The following is a 22399-nucleotide window of genomic DNA, read 5'->3' on the forward strand; positions in this document are numbered from 1 at the left end:
TTTTACTTTGAGTCACTTTTTGCTCTCTGAGGTAAACTGGTCACACACCGATGGGGCGTTCAAGCACACAAAAAGCCCACAATTTCTTGACCGCTGGTGCAGATGTGTAAGATTACCAAACCCTCTCGGGTGATTAGTTAACAAACAATTAACTCACGATAACTTACGTTTTGTTGTTTGTTTATCACACCGTGATTGTAACTTGGTAACAGCATACTTCAGCGTAGAAACAGAAATACTTAAACAGGATGGTTCCTATTTTTATTTTTTATTTTTAGAGTACACGTGTTGTATGTATTTTATTTCCTTTTTATTTGTAACCATTTATTCTACTCAATAATTCCGTTTTTTTCTCGTCAAAACAGCTCTGCACAAATTAGGTGGTTACCTTGGTGAATGCTTGTTGATTCATGCTCGTTTTCGACCGTACGTGAAGGCAACACTACATTGCTTTACTTTACTGAGCTCGTGGAGTGTCTTATTCAAAAACGGCTGCGTTTGGGGGACTAAATTTAGTTTAATGTCTGAGGTTTTGTCATAGAAATTAGAAATTTTACCTGACATAGAAACTTGGCGGTGTTTTCATCGCTTTTGTAGTCGGCGTAAAGAAGAAACTTCCAGGTTAAATCTGGGAGGATGCGAGCAGCCGATGGAGCGCTGACTGTATGGATGTAGCTGGGGCACGATGCTAGCAAGCTAACTGACCGCAGAGGTAAGAGGAGAAAAATCTCTATCGTTTTGTGGTTTTTTATTTCTATTGTTTGTAAAAGACGCCCATTTAAAACCATAAAGTTTTCCATGAATGGTGGTAACTTAAAAGAGATGATCGATGTTTTTAGAGGGGGAATGCGCTTAGTTGAAGAGGGATAGTAAACTTTTAGAAACTCCTTCAAAGCTGCGGCCCAACAGCAACTTAATGCTGCTGACTGATTACATGATGTACATTCAGAGTTTCTTTGGTTATGCTGATACTCTGTGCTTTGAGGGTTATAATGGGTGCTCAAGAAAAACAATTTGATAAGTTGGAAGTTAAAAAAAGTATAATTCCTCTTGTTTGCAGTGTTGTAGATGCAGGTAGTGTGCAAAGCTGATAAACATTCCAGTTTATTTCCACTGTAAATATATTTAAAAAGATTGTTTTATAGAGCGATACTTTTTAGTGTCTTGTAACATTTATAACATGAATATGTCTTGTTTCAATAAAAGGTGAAACTAAGCAGAGCTAAGTCTGTAGTGAAATGTATATACATTACTTATCCCCTTAGTAAAATGGTTCAAATATACATTTAAAAAGTCACTTTGAAAAGTTTTTTTTAGGACACTTGCATCAAGTGATGTATTTTATGTTACTGTATGTAGTTGTCAATGTTAGTTTTGGGGTTTATATACTTTTGAATTTATACCCCATCACATTGTTGCATACTGAAATTCACGACAGTATATAAGCATTATGGTAACTAAGTAGTACTCTACCTTCACCCTCCTGCTTGTTGGTATTGGTGTTGACCCAATATCTACACCACATAATGTGACACTACCCTCTGTGTGCTCAGTCTGCGTTGAGGGAAGATTCAATCACCTCTGTATGCTGAATGCTTGAAGCAGCTCCAGCATCAGGACACTGTGGGATTAATTCAGCTGCTAGTCACTGGAGCACTTTGGTAAAGAGTCATAGACTTTTGTAAAGAGCATTGAACTTTCATCCACTGATAGTCCGGCAAACAGGAAGTATAAAGAAACTAGATTAAACTGAATTAGTCAGAACATAACATCCCTTTCCTCTGCTGCGCTCCTAAATGCTTTCTCTTTGATACAGAAGTTGCAAAGCTTTGCTTAGCTTCAGTTGTTTTAATGTCAAGGTAAAAGTCCTTTTTTTTTGTTGTTGGTTTTTTTTTTCGCAATTAGTCTCCAGAAACTGAGGCTTAAATATTTCCTTTAATGTGTAAATGATTCAGTATTCGCCAGGTTAAACATTTATTTAAACCTAACCTCATGGGTAGAAAAATAGATACCGTAGAAGTAATTATTTATTAAGCAAAGAGAAAGCCAAAGATATAGAAAAGTTTGAAACATACATATGTACGCCCTTAAAATGTGTAAACCAGAGAATTTAAAGAATTTGAGCTTTATTTTTACTGTGAAATCACTAAGATTTTAACCGTCTTAATGTGTACAACAAATTAGACTACCATGAAGGGGTCCCAGTCGCCACTTCTTTGTGTTTATTTGCTCTTGCTCTACTTGTAATTCTGGGCTTCATCTCTTATCATTTGTCCACAAAGCAGAAGAGGAGAAGTAGAACAGTGTAAAGATAGAGTGGACAGAGAAGTTATAAGCTTGCAACATCCTCTTTGACTAGACAAGAACAAAAAAGGGCCCAGGCATTTAAAACACAAGCTGCTGAGGTTTGAAAATCACGTTTTCCAAAGGTTTAACACAACTTCTTGCAAATTTATGTCGTAAAAATTCCCATCAAGCTTTGTGAATTACTTGTTGCAGAAATTTGCTATGCAAATAAACCGGACTTCACAACTGTTACAGGAAGTAAAGTGAAATCTCAATCCCAAAAAAAGTAATTAGTGAAAGGTAAACTAACACCAAGTTTTACTCCAGTGATCTAGATATTTGCAGCATTGATTCCTGTATGAACATTGCTGTAGCTTCAGTCAGCGAAAAGCCTTTCCACCCTGCAGCACTCCCATTAGTTAGCTTGTGATTTCTGTGCGATGAAATATCTCTGCAGTTTATGCATTCCTGAGCTCTGACCTGGGGGCAAGTGGCTTAACCCCCTCAACTTCACAGATCTGCCAGTGGGACGGTCATTAAAAACCCACTCTGAGTATCCCCACCCCACTCGGTTCAGACTTGCATTCCTCTAGTAGGGTTTCCTCGGCAGCCACAGATATGAGTGTTGCCAAAGCACACATGAGTGATTGATTGGTTTAGAGGTGAGTAATTGAGTGTTCACCTTTTGCATCAGGTTAGCATAAATCGTCATGCTACCAAGTTTGAGGATGTTGAGGGTTTGTGAAGACGCTACAGATGTTTCTGAGATCTACGAAACATGAAAAATTAATAACTGGTTGAAATAAATTCTGCATGGAAGACAAAATATGTCTTTGTTGTAACAGAAAAAAACTTTCTTTAAGAGCTTCTGGTCTTTATCACAAGGTTCAAGTCTTCTTTAGTTCATGGTCCTTTTTACTAGATTAGCAAATTTTCTAGGCTTGTGATAATCAAGCTTAGAAAATGCTAACAAAAGCCACTGAAGGCATCTGCAGTTATTCAAGCATGTTTCAATATATTTTTAAGCTCCAAATGACCACAAAAACAACATAATTAAAGCTGACAATTATGACATTTTTGGATTCTCTAAATCTTCTCTAAAATTCAAATTATTTAATTTCAGATTTACTTTTTTGCTATGCAAATTTGGTATCTATTGCACACCACAGCACTGTAAACTGAGACTTAAAGTGTGTGAATGTGTATTAAGGTTTCTGAAAAGCATGAGAAGAATAAATGTACTCAAGCCCAGTTTATAAAATATAACAAAATTGAACTGGAAATAAATAAAAATAAGGTTTATTACAGTGTGGAAGTTGTTATGGTTGATGTCATTAATTACTTCAACCAGTGATGACATGCTTACATGAGTAAAAATACTACATATAAGTACTATTTTTCTACAACTCCCATCTTGATCATATGTGGGCTTTGTTGTTTTCATGCTCTAATTTTTGATCAAATTCATTTGCACTTTATAATATATATATATATATATATATATATATATATATATATATATATATATATATATATATATATATATATATATATATATATATATATATATATATATATATATATATATATATATAAATTCATGATACCTAACTCCACAATAAACTTAAAATGTCATATTTACTTTGTTTTGAATTCATGTTTTTTCTCTATTTTTTTTTACCATTTTTATGGAAACTTTGCTAGAAGGACCAAGCTACAACAAATTTAGTTGCATATAAAAAAATAAAAAAAAAAGATTATCTACAGGATGCAGCTGAAGTGAACTGGATGTGATGCAGAGTCATCTGGGTAGGTGGGTCTTTTTGGGTAGTGTATAGTTTCATACTTCCAGTCAATTTTCTACATGAAACGTAGAACAAAGACGGAGATTTAGGGCATCTGAGTTAATAAAAGAAAAGATTAAGGCAGGGAAATTTGGAGAGGTAAATGAGGAAGATGAGATAAAATGGAGGAATGAAGGGATGAAGAGATTCCCTGCTGAGGATATGGGAGGGTGGGGTTGGAGGAATGCAGCTAACAAGTGATGCATGGGTATAAATAAACTGGAGGGTAATTAGAGGTATAGTTAAGGCATATTCCAAAACCAAGTTTACATATATTGCATCAAAAACCTTAAATGACTAATTTCTCTACGTTCACATTCAATAATATTCACATGTTAAGCCCATAGCTTTTGCAGTGTGGATTTACACAACACACCTGGGGGTGGTGGAGGCTTTATCTTGTTTTCACATCATCATCGGATTCTCATAAACATGAAGTTAATTACAGGAGAAAAGCTGAGAAGGAAGGCAGCAGCTCTGAGTGTGATCATCTGTCACTGAAGGCTCCACATGTAACCATGAACTTTAAAAAAGGACTGGAGTATTTAAAGAATTTGTTTTGCCAGCTGCTGTGTAGCCGACACAAAGCTGTCTCTCAGGGACTTGTAGTTTATATAAACTACCCACCACATCCAGCCACTGGTTACCTCCACGGCCCTGGTTGTGTTAAAGTAGCGTTTTAGAAAATGTCTCCCACAGACATATTTATGTTTGTAAGACCTTGACGGTAGTTTCCCATGTCCAGAATCGGTCATTATTCATTGCTATGACAGCACTTCCCTCAGTTAGGGTTATCAGACTGTTTGGAGTACAGCATGTTTGTGCAACATGCCGCTTCTGTTTAGGATGAAAGATAATTTTTTTTCCCTGCTGCTTTCTCTCAACCCAACCCAAGTTGTTCCAAAATAGTCCCTTCCTGTCATCAAGAAGTTTATTTGTATTTTTGTAGTCTTCACCTTTGTTGTAAATCCTGTGAATATGCTCAGGTTTTTCACAAATATCAGTTTTCAATTGTTTTGTTGCATCAGTATTACCTAAATGAGGAAGTCTTTCTTTAATAGGATATTTGAACAGAAATGGCAGTTCTGCTTTTGTTTTCCTAGCGGAAGCCGTGAAACAAACATGAATCATCCAATAAAGATTTCTGCACGGAAATTAGCTTCCTTCAACTTCTCAAGGTTTGGCATGCCAGAACAATAAGAGGCCCAGTTTTCATGTGTTTTCATGTGTCCAGTTGTGTTCGTGCCGTCAATGCTGAATGTAATAAATGTTGCTAACCTAAAACTACAACCTCTAAAGCTGCTGCTTCCTGGGTGCCATGTCATTTGAGATCCGACTCTCCGATGTCTGGGAATCGCCGGACCTTTTGCTACATGTCTGAGACCCAACATTCCTGGAAAGCCAAAATGAATGTGTAGATTCAGAATGAATTTAAGCCATGCGGGAGTGGAACAGGTGCTGCAAGTCTTCTTAAATCATGTGGACTTCCCACTGCCATTTGTTTCTCCATATGTTTTTACACGACAGGCCACAAAACATCCTCTGGATTGTTCTGAAAGCTTGTCAAGTGGGAATGTTTAAGTGGCAACACGCATGTAAAGAGTTACGAGTTAATTACAGATTTTTTTAAGTACTGTTAACAGGGTATTAAAAAGACTTAAATATGTCTAGATTTTTTTTATATTGAAATGTATGATTTCTATATTTGTTCATTTGTTGCTTTTTCCATTGACTACATGTTGTGAAGACAACTGTAAATGAAATGTTGCATTTCCTACAAAACCACAAAAATAATTCTGGTATATTTTATGTTCAAAATAAATAAATTAAATATACTGCTTAAACCCTTGAATAAAAAAACGGACCCACCTAAATTATTTAATTCATCTACATTATTAAATAATTTGAAATATGTTAAACACTGTAAACTCCAAAATGAGCCAACCTCAAGAGCTTTCAGATTTAGGTTTAAAGTAATTGTTTAATTTTACCAACACATGGCTTGTGAGTGGAAAAAATAACATTTTGAAGTCGCCAAATTAGAGTCCCAACTTGAATCTGGTGAAGAGGTTAAAGATTAGGGTCATGACAAAGAGGCTTTCCAACTTCAAAGATGTTGCACTCATCTCCCAAAGAAGAAATAACCGGAAGAAACAGGGTAAATGTTTGATTGTTGTAACGTCAATAAATATTTTACCACCGATTATTGAAAAGAACATGAGTAATTTCATTTTATGAAATGTTAAAACAAAAGTTTTTTTAATTGGTTCTTCTTCTATATTGTTCTATGTGTCAAGAGATACTTGTTATCTTTTCTACTTCGACACAAACTTGGTTGATTTAAAATTATTTTAAATCTAAATCACCTAGCACATAAATACTTTTGTGATTAACTGTGTGCTATAATGTAAATTATGTTTTTATTGAGTTTATTTTATAATTCAAATATGTCTGAACTCTTATAAAGGTCTGTGAACTTTTAACTTTGTTTTACTGAAACTTGCAGGAATCCTGTATTCCACAACCAGGAGGTGGCAGTAGTCAAAATGACTTTACTTGCATGCCTGAATCACTGAAGTTAGAAAACAAGCTAGAACGGTAATTATCAGAAAACTAGTAAAATAGCTTCTAAAGTCATAAAATCTTTTAAAACCATTAATTAAAGCAGAAGTTTCTGAAAAAGGGATGGGCAGCCCAAATCAGGAACTGTGGAGTTTCTTTTTGGAAATCAAAGTAAACAACATATAAAAGAATCATGATTAAAGCATTTTATGATATTTTATCTTAGAAGAGACAAAAATATGCTTAAAAATTGACAATGCAAGTTAGTGGTATTTGGTGTGGGTTTTATTTTTATTATACCCATGTTTAATTGATGGCAGATTCTTGTATACTCAAGCATTACTAGTCAGTCACACGCTACGTTGCTATTTGGAGATCGGAAGCTGAAAAGTTTGGGAAGCACTGGATTAAAGAAAGTTTGTCTTTAGTTGTTTCTGAAAGACACTTTAATCTTTCCCTCAAATCTGAGCCTATGAACAAGTTGTCACAGGAAACGGCAAGCACTACTGCTAACGACGGATATCTTGTTAGAATCGTCCAGATAGACTAAGTATGGGTGGGAATATCAAACATTGGTCACAACATATTAAAAATGAGAAAGTATTTCTTGAGCTGCACCATTTGTTTTGCTTTTCTGACGATCAGCTAATAGATTTATTTGCTTGTTACTTTATTTTTAGTCAGTCAGTAACAGTTTTGATCAAGTTGCCACTCGTGTGTTAGCGTACTGATCGGAGGGTAATGCTAGGTGTAATTCCTCAGTGTGTTGGTCATTGTTGTTGACACAGTTTCAAACTCTGCCAGTGGAGTTGGGTTACCCGACACCGTGTTTGAAGCGCTCAGCCCTCTGAATGCAGCCACTCCTCTCCACAAAGCAGCGCGCTCTGTGGGCGAGTCGCTCATTCCTGTCCAGACTCCACACCGCTCACATTTTTCTTAACATTCAAGTCGCGGATTCTCAGGAGGATTATTCCCCCTCCTTGATTTTGGCTGTTTTTCTTAAATTTCCCACAGAGTAAGTACATTTCTTATTGTTGTTTAGCTGGAAGTGCCTGAGAAACATCTGCTTTCTTATTTATGATGTAGAATATGTTTTTACAAAAAGGGGTGTACATCACATAACTGTACCAAACTATAGAGTTAATGAATATTTATGCTTTTTATTTTATGCTTCAGAAATATTTTTTTTGTCTAGCCATATCAGAAAAAATGGTTTCTCAAACACCTTGCGTTCTTCAGACATCACAATACTGTACGTTCAGGGCTTTTCACTGCTTCCGTTGTTTAAGTTTTTGTTAATTAAAAGAAGCAGCTTCAGTCCTGTTCCAAGCATAATAAATGAATTGATTACCTGTCAATCCCAGCTTGAACTAGACAATGAGAAACAAGGAACTTGTAATGCTCAGAGGTTAAGACCTCTCAGGTGGTTTTTCTCTTCGTATTCTAGAAAAATCAGTTTAGCTGTTTTAAGTGATGCAGGTTTAAACTGAGTGCTGAATTATTATTTCGTATGGCTCTGTGTTTAAATAATTTAACAGGATACTTACAAACTTTTCAAAAAATATCATCTGGGTCAATTTTGTCTTTCGACCTTTTGTGTATTAGTGATTTCCGTTAATTTCTGCAATGACGGAAGCAGCTTATGTGTGGTTTATGGTGCAAGATTTTCAAAGTCATAAGATTTGTGGAGGCAGTTTGTCATCTGCTTGTCATGTCCTGAATGATAAAGGGAGAGATATTACTAACGCCTGTATGTCATCATGAGCCAGCACCATCAGTATATTAGCTTATCTATCCAAAGGCAGCAGGGAGCCTTCTGGTGTTAGCCGGAGTTACCCTCTCCTGTGTGCTGGAATGCCGTCACCATCACATTCCTTCATTTTTCTGGTTAATAATCAAACCAACAAGCCTCACAGTCGGCCTCTCTTTGACATCAGGTGGATTTATGTCTCAAGGCAGTTATTACATGGACTGAGCTAACAATCATCAGAGCGTTAACAAACATGCCGTCACAGGAAACACCTTAGACAGAGCAACATGTGTATGTACTCACCCTCTTGAAGACGCTGACTATACCTGTCTGTGAGGTCAATAAGGCACGTCACACCTGAGTCACTGAAGCAACAGGTCGCAAGATCAGCTAATGTTGGGAAAGAACCTTTTGCTCATGTTTGTCTTGGCTGCTCGTCTATAGCAGAGCAGTTTGATTTATGAAGAAAAACTATTTATCTTTTCAGTTTTGTGAATATTTGCAGGGTTGTGTCAACTCTCTCTATTAAATTAGTCAGATAATTAGGCTTCTGTTACCAAAATATGCTTCAGAAATTTCTTGCAGTCTGTTGAAGGCATGATAACCTTGAGTAAAATAACTTGAGTTTATGGAATGCACTGTATTAACACAAAAATCTAAATAAGTTTACATCGTGCCTTTTTTATTATACCAAACATAAATACAGAGCAAACACAAGCTAAATTTAGGAGTGGTTTTCTTTTAAATGCAAACCAGCACTATGACGTTGATATTAGCTGGTCAGTAACCAGCCAGCAGTCATGTTACAGACATGCCAATCACAGAGGGCTGGACGCTTCTACTTGGTTTCCACACCATGACCATTGTGTTTTCTCAATCAGAAATATTTGCAAACAGCCAAATTTGTCCTTGTTGAGAGAGAAAAATGCGTTGGGGGCTGTGTTGCTACATAAAGCCAACAAAATCTTCAGTCCCTTCAGCACTTTAAGGAATTGTATGAAGGGAAACTTTTGTAAGTTTGCAACTACTGCTGTTTACAACTGTGCTACTAACTGTGACCTGCAGTATTTCTAATCATTTTTATACTCATAAAAATCAGTTTCCATTTGTCAGCAATAATTACCAATTTGACCATAATGTTTATACTAAAGACTCCACAAACTACCCTTCCTTTTTGTGTTTATTTTAAAGTTTGATGTAACATTGGCTGGTGTTGTACTTCACAGGGCATGGTGTGGCTCTTATCGTTTGCTTCAATCAAAAACCAGTAACAAGTAGACAGCTGACATGGAAGTCACTGGAGAAATCAGCGACACGGACAGCGGCATTATTCTTCATTCAGGTAAAAAATAGTTCATGTTGAATTGGTGAAAATTTTGTTCTAAAGTATTGATGTCATGTCATTAATGACATGAATTTCTTTTTCTTGTTGGAAAACCAAAAAGAACGAACCAAAAGTCTCCCAAGAGTAAAATTCCTTCTGCAGATTCAATATGGCTACTGAAAGAACGCTCTGTCGAGATTCTTGTAGTGAACTGTTTGCACATCTTATATCACATTAAACACACCTGTATGTGTTTTTTTTCACCAAACCAGTTCTATTCATAAACTGGAACTAGTTTAACTCCAGTTCTTTGTGTTCCCACCAATACAAGTTCTTGTTCCGGTCCTTAACTGTTTTTTTCTTTATTATTATTATTATTATTATTATTATTATTATTATTATTATTATTATTATTATTATTATTATTATCATCATCAGCTTTTTTCATCAGGAGCTAAGGCAGGTTTATGGAGACGAACAACCAATCCGAATGCTACATTTAAAACTTTATTTTTTATTAGCTTAATGTAAAACAAAAAAAGACAGTAAAACAGAGCTCTTCAAAATTTATGAAAAGTCTTAAATCCCTGCAATAACATGAGGTCACTGTCTCTTATCTTCCTGCTATTTAATTTGATATTACCAGCAACACCCACAGCCGTCCATGGATGTCATTTCCAAATCGGTTCTTAAACGCTGGTTGTCTTTTGGCTTTGCTTCAAGCATTGCCTTTTGCTTATTGTTTCAGCCTGGTAAACATCTATCGAATCCCAGCAGCTATCCGTCTTACTAATACAACAAGCCTGACATTAGTGAGACGTCGTTCCCATATCCAAGCTTTGACTTCCAAGACAAAGCTCAATGAGGCATTAGAGCTCTACAAAAACACGAGACAAGCTGCTTTTTAATTTAGGAGGCTCATATAAGCAAGGCAGAACTTTTAAGTGATTTGAAATGCAAAAACTAGTGCTGAGACATTAAAAAAGTGTTAAAATTCACATAAAGCTCAGGAAAACCTTGTTTGTTACAATTGTTAATCACGACCAATGCGTTGTGTCCACCTTCAGCAGGTCGTACAAAGAAGACATACCAGATGAGTGAAGCAATGCTTTTTATGATGACAGCTTTGTACTAGCAGTAACAGGCCTGTATCATTAATCATAGTTTAATGTCTGGTTCAGATAACAGAGGTTTCACCTGGCTGTCCAACCATGTTTGTTTTCTCATGTTTGAAGCTCATTATTTGTCCAGGTCAGGCTGTCAGCTGGGTCTCAACATGACTGGGCCTTCCTCTAATTCAAAAACATTATACTGGATGTGGTGGGGGGGGTTTTCTCATTTACAGTCTAAATCAAATGAGTTTGAATTAGTAAGACAGACAGTTAAAGTGAAGAGTAAGTGATCAATTTTGTGAATGAAAAAAGTTGTTTGGTTTACTCAGAGAGCCATTTCAAAACTGACTAGGAGCACCAGGTTAGCTTCTGTCCTGACTCTTGATTCAAATTAAATGACCACACTGATTTAGCATTTCTCTTTTTCTGACTAGATGATCCACACTGAAGTACCTGCTGCTCATTTTACCTTCCAAGCAATAATAGGATTTGTGGTTTTTCCACATCAGCTAATAAAAATGAAAGCCTGTGTTAGAATTGAGGAAGTGCCTGTGCAGACATGCCCTCTATATTTAAATGTAACTACATAACCTGCTGATTTGCTCATTGTGAAACTTTTGGTTCCTGGATCTAACAAACTCTGACTTAAATTACATCACTTAAGGCAATCTCAGTCAGTGTTGTTTTTGATTTTATTACACACACTTCTTTATTTAGGTAATATTGACATGTTGCAGCAAGCTGCAAAAAGGCATCGTGTTATTTATGTCCATTTTTTATTTCTATTTATTATGGCGTGCTTGTGAGCAGCATTTGATGTTTGATAAATACGGATTTCATCACGGATAAACAAAGTTTTTCTTTTACCACTGTAAACTTGTTGACATGGATGCATTCATAATTTAAAGATGTATTTAGACCTCTTATTGTCAAATTGATTATTTTTTATTTATAAGCACTTACAAACATATAACTCTTAAGCTTCCTTTGACTCTAGGAAGGTTGAATTGCTGTCTGATTTTACATGTCTTGTTTATTGTTCAGCATTTCAAACTTCTGTTTTAAAACATTTTTTTTCAATATAAGTCTTGCTGAATATGTGCTTAAATGGATTTGAGTGGAATTTGTTTACTTCTTTTGTGAAGCAAATGAGTTTAAATTTGGTTAGACTCAAAAAGTAAAGTCAAAAATTAATCTTTGATGTTAGTTTATATTTCTTGACAGATCTTATCATTAATCTTTCGGTCTCAATCTCATGGTCTTCTAACCCAATACTAATGGTTCTGAATGGAAAATAAAAAGTTAGATATGCACAAATCGTTAACCCGTTAACACAAGTGTGAATATTTGTTGTTATTCTGTTGTCATGAATACATTATTTCCACACCAGTAACACATTCATCCTGTTCAATGGAGCCTCAGTGGATTGGTTGCACACACCCCACACAGATGACACTGTTACCAGCAGCCGATAAAATCCATATTCAAAGCTTATTGAATCAGTAAATATTAACTAAATTACAGTCCTCATGAATAAGTCAGTCAGCGTTTCTTATCTGAACTTGCATGAAACTTAAACTTACTCTCTGTCTTATCTCTCTGCACCTGCTGCTGTCTACTGATACGTTGTCCTCTCTGACATTCCCCGTGCTTTAATTGAGCCACTTCTTGGTTTCTGCTTTGCACAATGAAAACGTGTCAGTCCACATTGAAAAGTGGATTGTGTCTGAAAATGGGGGGAATCTTTAGCCTATTGTTGTGCTGTCACGTTCTCTTCCTGTTGCACCTCAGATGTTTGTCAGTACCTGCAGGGATTCTTCGCGTAATCTCTGAAAGTATGCAGCACTCAATGCACTGTGGCTAATAGCCCCTCCCAGCCGGAGACTAATCTTCATGTCATCAGTCGCCATGGCTACAGACGGCACCAGTCACACTCTAGCATTGTCTGCGATTAGAAAGATTCTGAAACTGATTGTCCAGTTTCGGTGTCACTAATGAGGAATGCACCAAGAGTTTATTCTTCACTTAAAGAGTTATGTCTTGTCCAAACTGCTGTGCTGGCTAATCACCAAATGAACAAAAGGCTTCCCACTCAAAATTTTGATTGATTCACTATCTTGTTTTCATACCAGATTAGCCCAGACAACAGAAAAAAATTATTTCAAAGCATGACGTCAATTAAAAATATAAATAAATGTATTCATATAAATGAATCAGAGAAGTCCAGTTTCACACTAACACTTTAATAATTCTTTAACCGTTCCTTTACTTATTAAATAGCTTTGTTCAAACAATGGCTGCTTTTCATGTTTTGTGTGCGTGGAGCAGGCGTTCAGTTTGCACACCGACTTGTCATGATAATGCAATGCAGTTCAGCAACAATTAAAGTGGTGCTTGAAACAACATGTCTGTGACCCGGAATCAACACATCAGCGCTCACAAAATGTTCTCTGTACGGGGGGTTACAATGGGGACAAACTCATTAACACCAACAATAAGTTTAATAAAGTTTTCCTGGTGTTAAATTCCTGTTTTGTTTTGATTTTACCGAGTTATTTATTAATTACGTTCTACCTCCCTGTGAACTTTATTAACTACTCACTCCGTAAGGAACTTTAGGACAGTCATAATCACGATTGTTGACCTCAAACTAAGTCGTGTTTTGTTCCTCTTGTTGCATGGCACAGGCTCCGACAGTCCAACTACTCATGCAAAAGATGTGACCACACACACGCGGGCCATGAAGCTGAAACACCAGGCGCTCCAAGACCGACTGGAGATTTGCATACTGGAGCTGAAGAAGCTCTGCATCCGAGAGGCTGTGAGTCACAATCTAAACCCAAACTCTTTAAGAACAAACGTTCAAGACTGATTTTGTTTGAAATGATATGCAATGTTTTTGTTTGACAAAACTAAAGATATTACATTTAATTTAAGTGATCCAATCCGCAGTGATGATTCATTGGAAGGCTTAGATTGGTGGGGCAGTTTTGTGCCTCTGACTCATTTTACTGCTTGTTAACCATGGTTGGTTTCACAAAAGCTCCAGGGAGTTTCTACGAAAGTTTGTCTACTTTTTTCAAATAAGACTTGACAATAACACAGAAATGAAAGCATGGTAAACTGGACTTTAAAGAGATAATCTGACCGTCTGTTTCCCTGCTATTGGCCCTGGGAAGTTTCTTTTTAGAGGGATATATTGCATGGTCATATGCATGGTGTGACCCTCATTTTTGCTTATTTCAACCTTGAAGACACTTTCCCAGCAAACAATCTGTCTTTGCAAAGTGGAAAAAAGAAAAGCACCTGTAAATATTTTTTTTATTGAATTGCCCAAACATTCTCCAGAAAATGAGTTATTAGTATATTTTACCTTTTCCTTTTTGCTGTGAAAATGTTTCTCGCTTACAAGGTTTTATAGCTATTGCAGATCTTTGATTAAGAAAAATATTGAAACATATTATTCTGAAATTTAATTTATAATTCCTGGCCTATCATCCTCATCTGTCCTGACAGTCAGACTTTTTTTTTTTCCTTCTTGGAAGAAAAAAGTTCCCGTAGCTCAGCAGACAGAAAGTGCAAAGTTGTTTCTCTAAGATAAAGCAGATTGAGATCAGACTGCGTTCATCTCCACTCTGCTGGCAAATACCATAAACACTTAAAGTGATACAAGCAGATAATGGCATTCACTAATTTTTCAAGAGCTTAATATGCATGGATGCTAAAATGGAAAAAAATAAAGAAAAGTACTGGTTAAGGTTTTAAAGATAAGCATCTTCTCCGCTTCATTTTTATCATTAATAGCAGCATCCATCGTCTCTTGGAGTCAGAAGAGTCAAACTCTGGTTCAAACCTGTGTGGTTGAACTCTTTCAACTCGGCGTTTTCTCAAATGTTTTGGAATATTAGACAAAATCTCTGAAGTTGTTCATCTGATACAAAGTTTTGTAATGCTCGCTGAGCGTCGTGGTTATTGTGCGTCACCAACCCGGGGACATGAAGCAGAATCAGCAGTTAAACAGGATCCTATTTAATATCAGTTTTTGTTGGAAATCCATAAATAACATCTTTAAAGAGATGAGAGGAAACGGTAAAGCTTTGCATTTCTGTAGAATTGAATCTAGTTCAAAGTTGTTGTTTTGTTTTGTTTTTTTCCACACACATTTAACTTCCTCTTTCCTTGTCAATGTGCCAGCTGAGTGAAGGGTTCAATAAAAACTGGCATGCACATTACATGTAATTTCCAAGCTGGTCATATTGGGAAACAGTTGTAGTGTCGACACGCACAGGCGCTCCAAGGTGGAATCCCAAAACGGGTCGCTGTTTCCCGTTGACACTTGGGCTGGGCAGTCCTGTTGGGACATGCTTACATGAACTAATGGGAGTCACACTCCCTCTCTCACGTCTCGGTGACAAAGAATAAGGACGTTCATAAACCACAATTAATGGGGTTGTGCAAGAAGGATGTCTCTGTAACAATTAATTTCCCCAAAATGTATTTATTGTTTTATCTCCGTCTTGCTGGGTATGAAAACCGATTCTGTCAGAAAGTGAAATTCAAAAGTATGCGGTTGTGAAACAAAATCCCCTGCTTGGTTGCACGCAGAATTGTGCAACCGAGTCTTTGAATCTGTCTGCCTGAACATGTTGGAAAGGATCTGATACAGATTTTTGTGTATTGTTTCATAACTGCCATGGAGGATGTTGGATAAACCCCTTCAAAAGAGTGCAACAGAAACTAAACACGGGATTTAACGGCTGTGATTTTGAACAAACTGTTGTGATTAACTGTCTAATGAATCCTCTGTCTGTCCTATAAAATGAAACTTTCAGTGTTGTTAATATATTAATGAGCATTCTAATTACTTTTTTTATTATGATTGTGTAGGAGCTGACAGGTCAGCTGCCAAAGGATTACCCACTGCTGCCAGGGGAAAAGCCTCCACAGATTCGCAGACGCATCGGCGCTGCATTTAAACTGGATGAGCAAAATATTCCTCAGGGATCAGAGGTACCTGGTGCATTTTCAGATGGCAGAGTCTTAAGATTTCTGGTTTTACATGACGCAGAAACCCAACATTTCCGGTTGTTTAATCTCCAGAATTCAGAACTGACTCTGGTGGACGCCGATTTGGCGCTTCAGACGAAGATATACGAAGCTGCCCGCAAGCTCTGTGAGGAAGATCACCTGAGCAAGTCTGTCAGGAAGAGTCGGATACTGCACAGCAAAACTGAAGAAAAGAAACTTAAGAAGCTTCAAGAAAAGGCCTTTCAGCTGCGGCTGGAGCGTGGCCGATCGTCGCCACTCCCTGGTCTTAATGTTACGCAACAAGGTGAGAAACTCGTGACCACAAAAAGCCACAGACTGACAGTTTGATGACAAATCCCTTTATGACTTTCAAAGCTCCTCTGAATTTGAAAGTACTAAAACTTCAGACTTAGTTAGATTCAGTTGTTTTAATATGAATGTATATGCTTTGTTTCCTTTTTCTATCAGATCTTGGCACATCTGATGACAGCTCTTTATCTGATTCTGCAGTGCAAGATGAAGGTAAGAATTAATCTGTTCCGATTTGTACAAATGGAAAAGTTTAGTATAATTTTTCCAGTGGGAGCAAAAAGCTTGGATTTTAGTTCTTGAGCTATTAGCAATAAAACATACACTGATGTAAAATAAAATAATAACAAAAAAACATTTGCACTCTTACAAATTTTCTTCTGTTTTTTACTTTTTTTGTAGCACCTAAATGTTTCAGATTATCAAACAGATTATGATCTCAAGGACAAAACCAGGAAGTACAAAAAACTACAACTTGCTGTTAAAATTAACCTGCTCTTCAAAGAAAAGTAATTGTACTCTAAAACTAATAACCGGCTTTGCATAATGATAACTGGCAACATTTCTGATAAATGACAACGAGTCTCTTCCATCTCAGTGGAGGAATTTTGGGCCCTTTTTATGGACAATAATAGCCAGAATGTTTTCATTCAGGATTTTATGATGGAGAAAAGATTTCATGGTTTTATTATTTATGGTAAATTTTTCCACTCCTGAATAAGTGAGACCTCCCGGACCATCACACTCTCTCCACCACCGTCTTCCAAAACATTTGATTTGACGTGTTCAGTCCACTGATTTTTTTTTTCCCAAAGCTCTCTGGTACCATTGTGGGGGTTTTTTCCGTTTCTTTTTTTCCTATAGAGGACAAATTGTTTTGATTAATCTTCTCCCTCACGTAAAAGCATCTTTTTAAATCTGCTTTTCTAATTATTCAGGTTATCTTTGTCATTGGAAGACTCAGTTTCTATTTTGTGAACCACTCCTTCCCTGGTTGCGTTTCATAGAAGACGCTTCAAAATAATCTTTGCTCAGCAGTCATTTATGTTAAATACTTTACCATAATTATTTATTTGTTCCCAGATGTTACAAGCCAGTCCTCGCAGCCATCCTCTGGTCTTCCTTATCCGGTGGAAACGGATTCGCCCCGGCCGCTCACCATGTCCTCACATTCCTGCGTCGACAGCTCCTACATGTCTTCATCAGCGGCTCCTCGCTTGCCGCTGTGTAACCCCTGTCAGTCTCCCTGTCAGTCTCCCTGCCCCAGCATCGACTCCAAGTTGAGTTGCAGCTCCAGCCCTGCGTACGACCCTCCTCCCATCCAGCACTCCCCGTGGTCGGAGTCCAGTCTTGACCAGCCGTACCAGAAGAGCAAGAAGTCGCGTTCCTCCAGCACAAAGAGGTGAGACAGACCATCCGCCATGACAGTGGTCCTGCTTTTTTATGTCTAGGTTAAGTGAGCCATTTTACCTCTCATAAGAAGGTTGAAAATCAAGTTTAATTTCCTATTATAAATCATTTGTAATATTATGTATACCGTATTACCTATTGATTGATATTGATACTTGATTAAAGCAAAAGTTTGTGTTTTAAAGCTAATTTTCTTTACTACATGCTCTGATTTTTGCTGCTTTGTAGAAGAAGTCGATATATTGGAAAGTGCGACACTGCCATCTGTAGGTGCGAAAAGCCAATACACACAGAAATAGGCACAACATTATGACCAGTGAAACATAAAATAAACAGTACATATGTTTTGATTGTGGCATCCATAAGTGTGTGGAGAAATTATATTAGGCAGCAAAAAGTGAGTTAAGCACTAGAAAATTAAACAGACGTTTGAAAAGCTGTAAAAGTGGATGTTATGTAAAAAAGGTCTCACTGTAAAAAAATATTTAGGCTTCATTATCCTAATAATTTCTGGAGCTGATCAAAACCTTTAAGCTTTGGAAATGAAAACAAAAGTAATGTATTGCAATTATAGGTAAAAAAGAACAAAGGAAATATATATACTTCCACACAGAAATATATACAGTAATATCCATACAGTAAGAACATCGTTTGACTTTTTTGTTTTATGTAATAATACTGTATTTAGACAAACAAAGAATGCATTTCTCTCAAAAAGGAGTGGAAAAAAGACTAACAGCTCTTATTGTTCTTATTGAGCCTCCAACAAACTTGCTTTGAATCCATATGGAGACACTAAGAACAGAATCATCCTCCAGCCACAAGCCCTGTTGTGCTCATTCCAATATTAACAGAAAAATCTGTACTTTGTGTTCAGCAGTCCCGCCAAATCTGAATTGTTGCCACCGTTGGAGGCTTGCTTACCTCAGCAACTGTCCCATATGAGACTGGGCCGCCCCCAGTCCAGCAGCACCCCCTCCACTCCAGAGATGCGTGTGCACAGACAGCTCTCCCTCAGGTAGGCACATCGCAGACATGCCTCTATTACTGCATGTTTAAAGTTCTTCTTGGGGCGAGAACATTAATATATTTTATATTTTGGTGTATTTTCATTCTTTTTGCCATGTGCACTCTGAATCAGAGCTGTTTTTGTGTGTTTCTTCCCCAGGGTGTCCAATCCTGAATCGTCATTTTATAAGGAGCGTGGCCGTACCAGAGGTCCCAGGCGACGTCTGACAGAATACCAGATAATGTTACCAGAAGCTCATTCTCCTACGATGAGCTACAGCAGCTGGGCTAGCTCTGAAGACAGCAACTCTGAACGCTCCTTCTCCATTCACAGCAACTCCCCGTGTCAGGAGTTCCCCTCTCATCCACGCAGACAGTATCAGGCTACGCCCCCGCTCTGCAGCCCAGAAGGCAGCTATGGTCCTCAAGGTCTCGCTCCCACCGCCTTTCATCGCAACCCCAGGTCTCTAATGAGTCCTGTGGTTCAGAGACCGTATTACGACGAAGAAATGGTCTACCCCGCTGACATGGACCTGACTCGGCTCCGCATCCCGCAGCAAATGGCTTGCTCCCCCAACACATATGAATATTATTACAGAAAAGCTGCTATTCCCCACCAGAGAGTACAGATGCCTGTGCCTCCTGATATCAGACTCACCCCCCCAGCACAGACGGACAACATGCACTACAGCTTCCACGGTCTCCCACGTCAGGTAGTGAACGAGCAGCTGAAGTCCTGGCACCGCCGCAGTCAGTTCAAAACGCCACGGTCTCGCTCTCTGGACAGACAGGGAGCAGTCAGGATGAAAAACATGTCAGCTCGAGAATCAACCAGCTACCAGAATCAGAAACACCACGACCAAGTAAGAAAACCCAACTGCCGTTGTGTTTTTTCACAGCAGCAGTATTCCACTTTACAAGACAAATATGCAGCGACTTGCAAGAGTGTTCGACTGTTTTTCAAGTTTTTGCCAAATCATTGTCACAAAATTTAATGTGCTTTATAGAGATGCACCGATCTTATATTATCTGTATTGATCCTGATATTGAAAAACATTTCAGACCAGCTATCGGTGAAAATGTACCTGATCCATAACGGCAGATCTTTTCAGTCTCATTCTATTATTTGAGCCCTGAGCGACGTCATGCCTTTTTAAATTTATTTTACATTGTGTGTAGAATTTCTAATTGCACTTTCTGAACCATTTTAAAGAAGGGTTGTTAGTTTATTTTTAAATGTTTGACCAAGGTCAACTTGTTTTTGTCGGCTTCTTTATTGGCTGTTATATTCCTGCACTGGGGAAATTAAAGTTGATTTTACATGTTGGGCCAAGCTTGTGAAGCTGTTTGATGTATTTAAGTGTGCTCTACTAGTGCAGAGTATTGAATAAATTTGCAATTCAGTACACTGTTAAATGTTTAATAAAATAAACGTTTTAAGTCAATTCAGCTGTTTTTCGGTATCGGATCGGTTTTGGACGATACTAAATATACTCAGTTATCGGTATCAGTAATAAAAGAGGTGGACTGGCGCATCCCTAGCATTTTATTGGGGTTTTATGTGATAAATCAGGACATAAATGTTAAGTACAATGAGAGAAAAAACAAAGTACAGCTTTCTTTTTGGCTTTTGTGGCATTCATGTGTGTAGCAAATAATCCCTTCCACCTTTACCTCCCAGTTTTTAATGTAATACTTTTTTATAGATTGAAGTTTATGATGAAAAAAGCTTATTATGCTTGGAAACAGCAAAGGTCTTCCGCTGAGCAGAAAAGTATTCTGCTAATGCACTGTTGCCTGTCATTATCAGAACCTTAAAAATACATTTTATCTTTTCTCTCTAAAGGTTATCCAAAGAGGAGCCATGCAGAAAGCTGCAGAAGAAGCTCCAGAGCACTGGATGATAGACAATGGCTCTCACTACATGAGTCAGGTGTGAAGATCAGAGATTGATTCACCGACTGCAGTTTTACATGTTGAACCACAATGCAATCGTCTGAATATCAATTGTATTGTCAGAAGGTATTTTTACCATTCTGTTTACTCACTTTATTTCATTTGCGCACAAGAAATGAGTATAAAGACTGGGACAGAAATCAGCAGAAGGTCAACATTTCCTCAGCAGAGTTGAATTTGCTGCAGATGTTTAGATTTGATTTAACATTTTGAAATGAATTTTGCCATGTTAAGAGAATGGAGTCTTGCTGCTGCTGCTCTTGTTCAGTCTGAAATGCTTGTGTCACAAAGCGTAAATCTTTAATATGTGGAAGAGTTATACAAAGTTAAGTAGGTGTATAAAGACAAAAAACTTAACAATAATTGTTTGCTGTTGGTCAGTAAAGCTGTTGATTTAAAAAAGTAACTTTATGTCCTTAAAGCTGAAGCATCAATTATGAAATTCTGGTACTGAGCTTTAGGTACTAAACTTTTTTTAGTTGTTGGTAACATTGCAGGTTTTTGTGAGGATGTACAAAGAAAAGTTGTCTTTTTTTCTTGTAGATGTGAAATAATGTCATCCTTTTCAACCTGTTTTAGGGTAATGATCCACTATATAATTATGATAATAAAGATTAGAAGCATATTTTTATAAAATAATCCCAGTTAATGAGCTTGGGCTGCCTGTAGTCAGTGTTCTGTGATTGAAATCTTTTGTGTGTGTGTGTTTTATATATATATATGTATGTATTTTAGGCTGCACTGACTAACTTGAATAACTAACCCACTGAGTTAAAATAGTCAAAACAAGGTACTAACCTAAACATGTGATGACTAAAGCAGCAAAATAACACAGAAGCAAAGTCGAAACTGAATCTCTTGGCAGCTATTAAGAGGTCAAACTGAAAATCATATCCTTAAAGCTTAAACTCTACCTTGGGTTGTTTTTTTTTTCTTTCTTTTTTTCATTTTAATTTCACCTTTTTTAAGCACCACCAGTGGTTGATTAACAATGTAATTTGCACCCTAAAATCCACACAAAGCCAAACTTGAACTCAAAGCAGACATGGACCAGAGTTTGTAGAACAAATCTATTTTATTGTTGTTTTTATATATATATAGATATATATTAAATAGAACACAATCATTTTACCTTGTGTGCCTCTTGTTTTTTTACTGCCTTTTATCTATTTATCTGTGTTTGCAGTTAATATTTGGTAAATGTGTTGCTGTTTAACAAAACCTGTGATTTTGGTTTTACTGTGGAAGTAAAAAAATATTGTTTGAACACAACTTGGCTTCATTTATTTGTGTGTTTAATCTTGCATGACTTTAGAGCTGTTCCAGAAAGACTGATATAAATTGTAAAATGATTTGCAAATGATACCGGTATAAATAATAGATTTAAAGATGCCTGAAATTCATTCATTAGATTAGAAGGTATATCTAATTTTTCTATGAGTGTTATAACCATAAAGTTGATTATTTACATGTATTGACAGATAGAAATTACACCCAAGTTATATTTCCATATAAAGAATTATTTCCATATTGACACTGTCATTAATGTACGTGCTACATAAAGAAACTAAAAGTATAACGTGCTATTTTAATAATTCAATAACCAGTTTTTTTTTACTCCCAAGTGTAGCAGTAACTTTGTGTCCTTCCTTTTGACTTAATTTTGTTCACTTGTAAATCTACCGCTTCTGTCACATTCATAAAACATGTAAAAAGATTTAGAATAAATATATTTTTTAATCTCACATGTCTTACAAAAGATAGAAAAAAGCTTTAATTTGACTAGATTTTATGTAAAAGTAGTCTTTCT

The 22399-nt window shown here is 36.9% G+C and overlaps 1 protein-coding gene across 3 annotated transcripts; it reads left to right on the forward strand.

Moving 5' to 3' along the window:
* Nucleotides 1–360: 360 nt before the first annotated feature.
* Nucleotides 361–21861, forward strand: inavab (innate immunity activator b). Of its 3 annotated transcripts, none has more exons than XM_044122212.1 (10): nt 361–712; nt 9669–9784; nt 13566–13699; nt 15766–15888; nt 15979–16210; nt 16375–16428; nt 17299–17617; nt 18503–18643; nt 18794–19496; nt 20480–21861. In XM_044122212.1, exons 2-10 carry the CDS (start codon nt 9730–9732, stop codon nt 20570–20572), a joined length of 1854 nt encoding a protein of 617 aa, XP_043978147.1. In that variant the 5' UTR covers nt 361–712; nt 9669–9729; the 3' UTR covers nt 20573–21861. The 3 variants fall into 3 exon arrangements, with proteins under 3 accessions (XP_043978147.1, XP_043978146.1, XP_043978148.1); XM_044122211.1 differs by lacking the exon at nt 361–712 and adding an exon at nt 7562–7707; XM_044122213.1 differs by lacking the exon at nt 361–712 and adding an exon at nt 7593–7707 and having other exon boundaries at nt 18506–18643.
* Nucleotides 21862–22399: the final 538 nt, after the last annotated feature.

Source organism: Gambusia affinis, linkage group LG07 (assembly GCF_019740435.1).
Source record: "Gambusia affinis linkage group LG07, SWU_Gaff_1.0, whole genome shotgun sequence".
NCBI classification, from domain to species: Eukaryota; Metazoa; Chordata; class Actinopteri; order Cyprinodontiformes; family Poeciliidae; genus Gambusia; species Gambusia affinis.

Bases quoted from the DNA above. Each gene is read 5' to 3' on its own strand.
- inavab (XM_044122212.1), top strand. From the start codon at position 9,730: ATGGAAGTCACTGGAGAAATCAGCGACACGGACAGCGGCATTATTCTT. The intron at 13,700-15,765 runs GTGAGTCACAAT...ATGATTGTGTAG, and splicing joins AGCTCTGCATCCGAGAGGCT to GAGCTGACAGGTCAGCTGCC. The intron at 15,889-15,978 runs GTACCTGGTGCA...TTTAATCTCCAG, and splicing joins ATATTCCTCAGGGATCAGAG to AATTCAGAACTGACTCTGGT.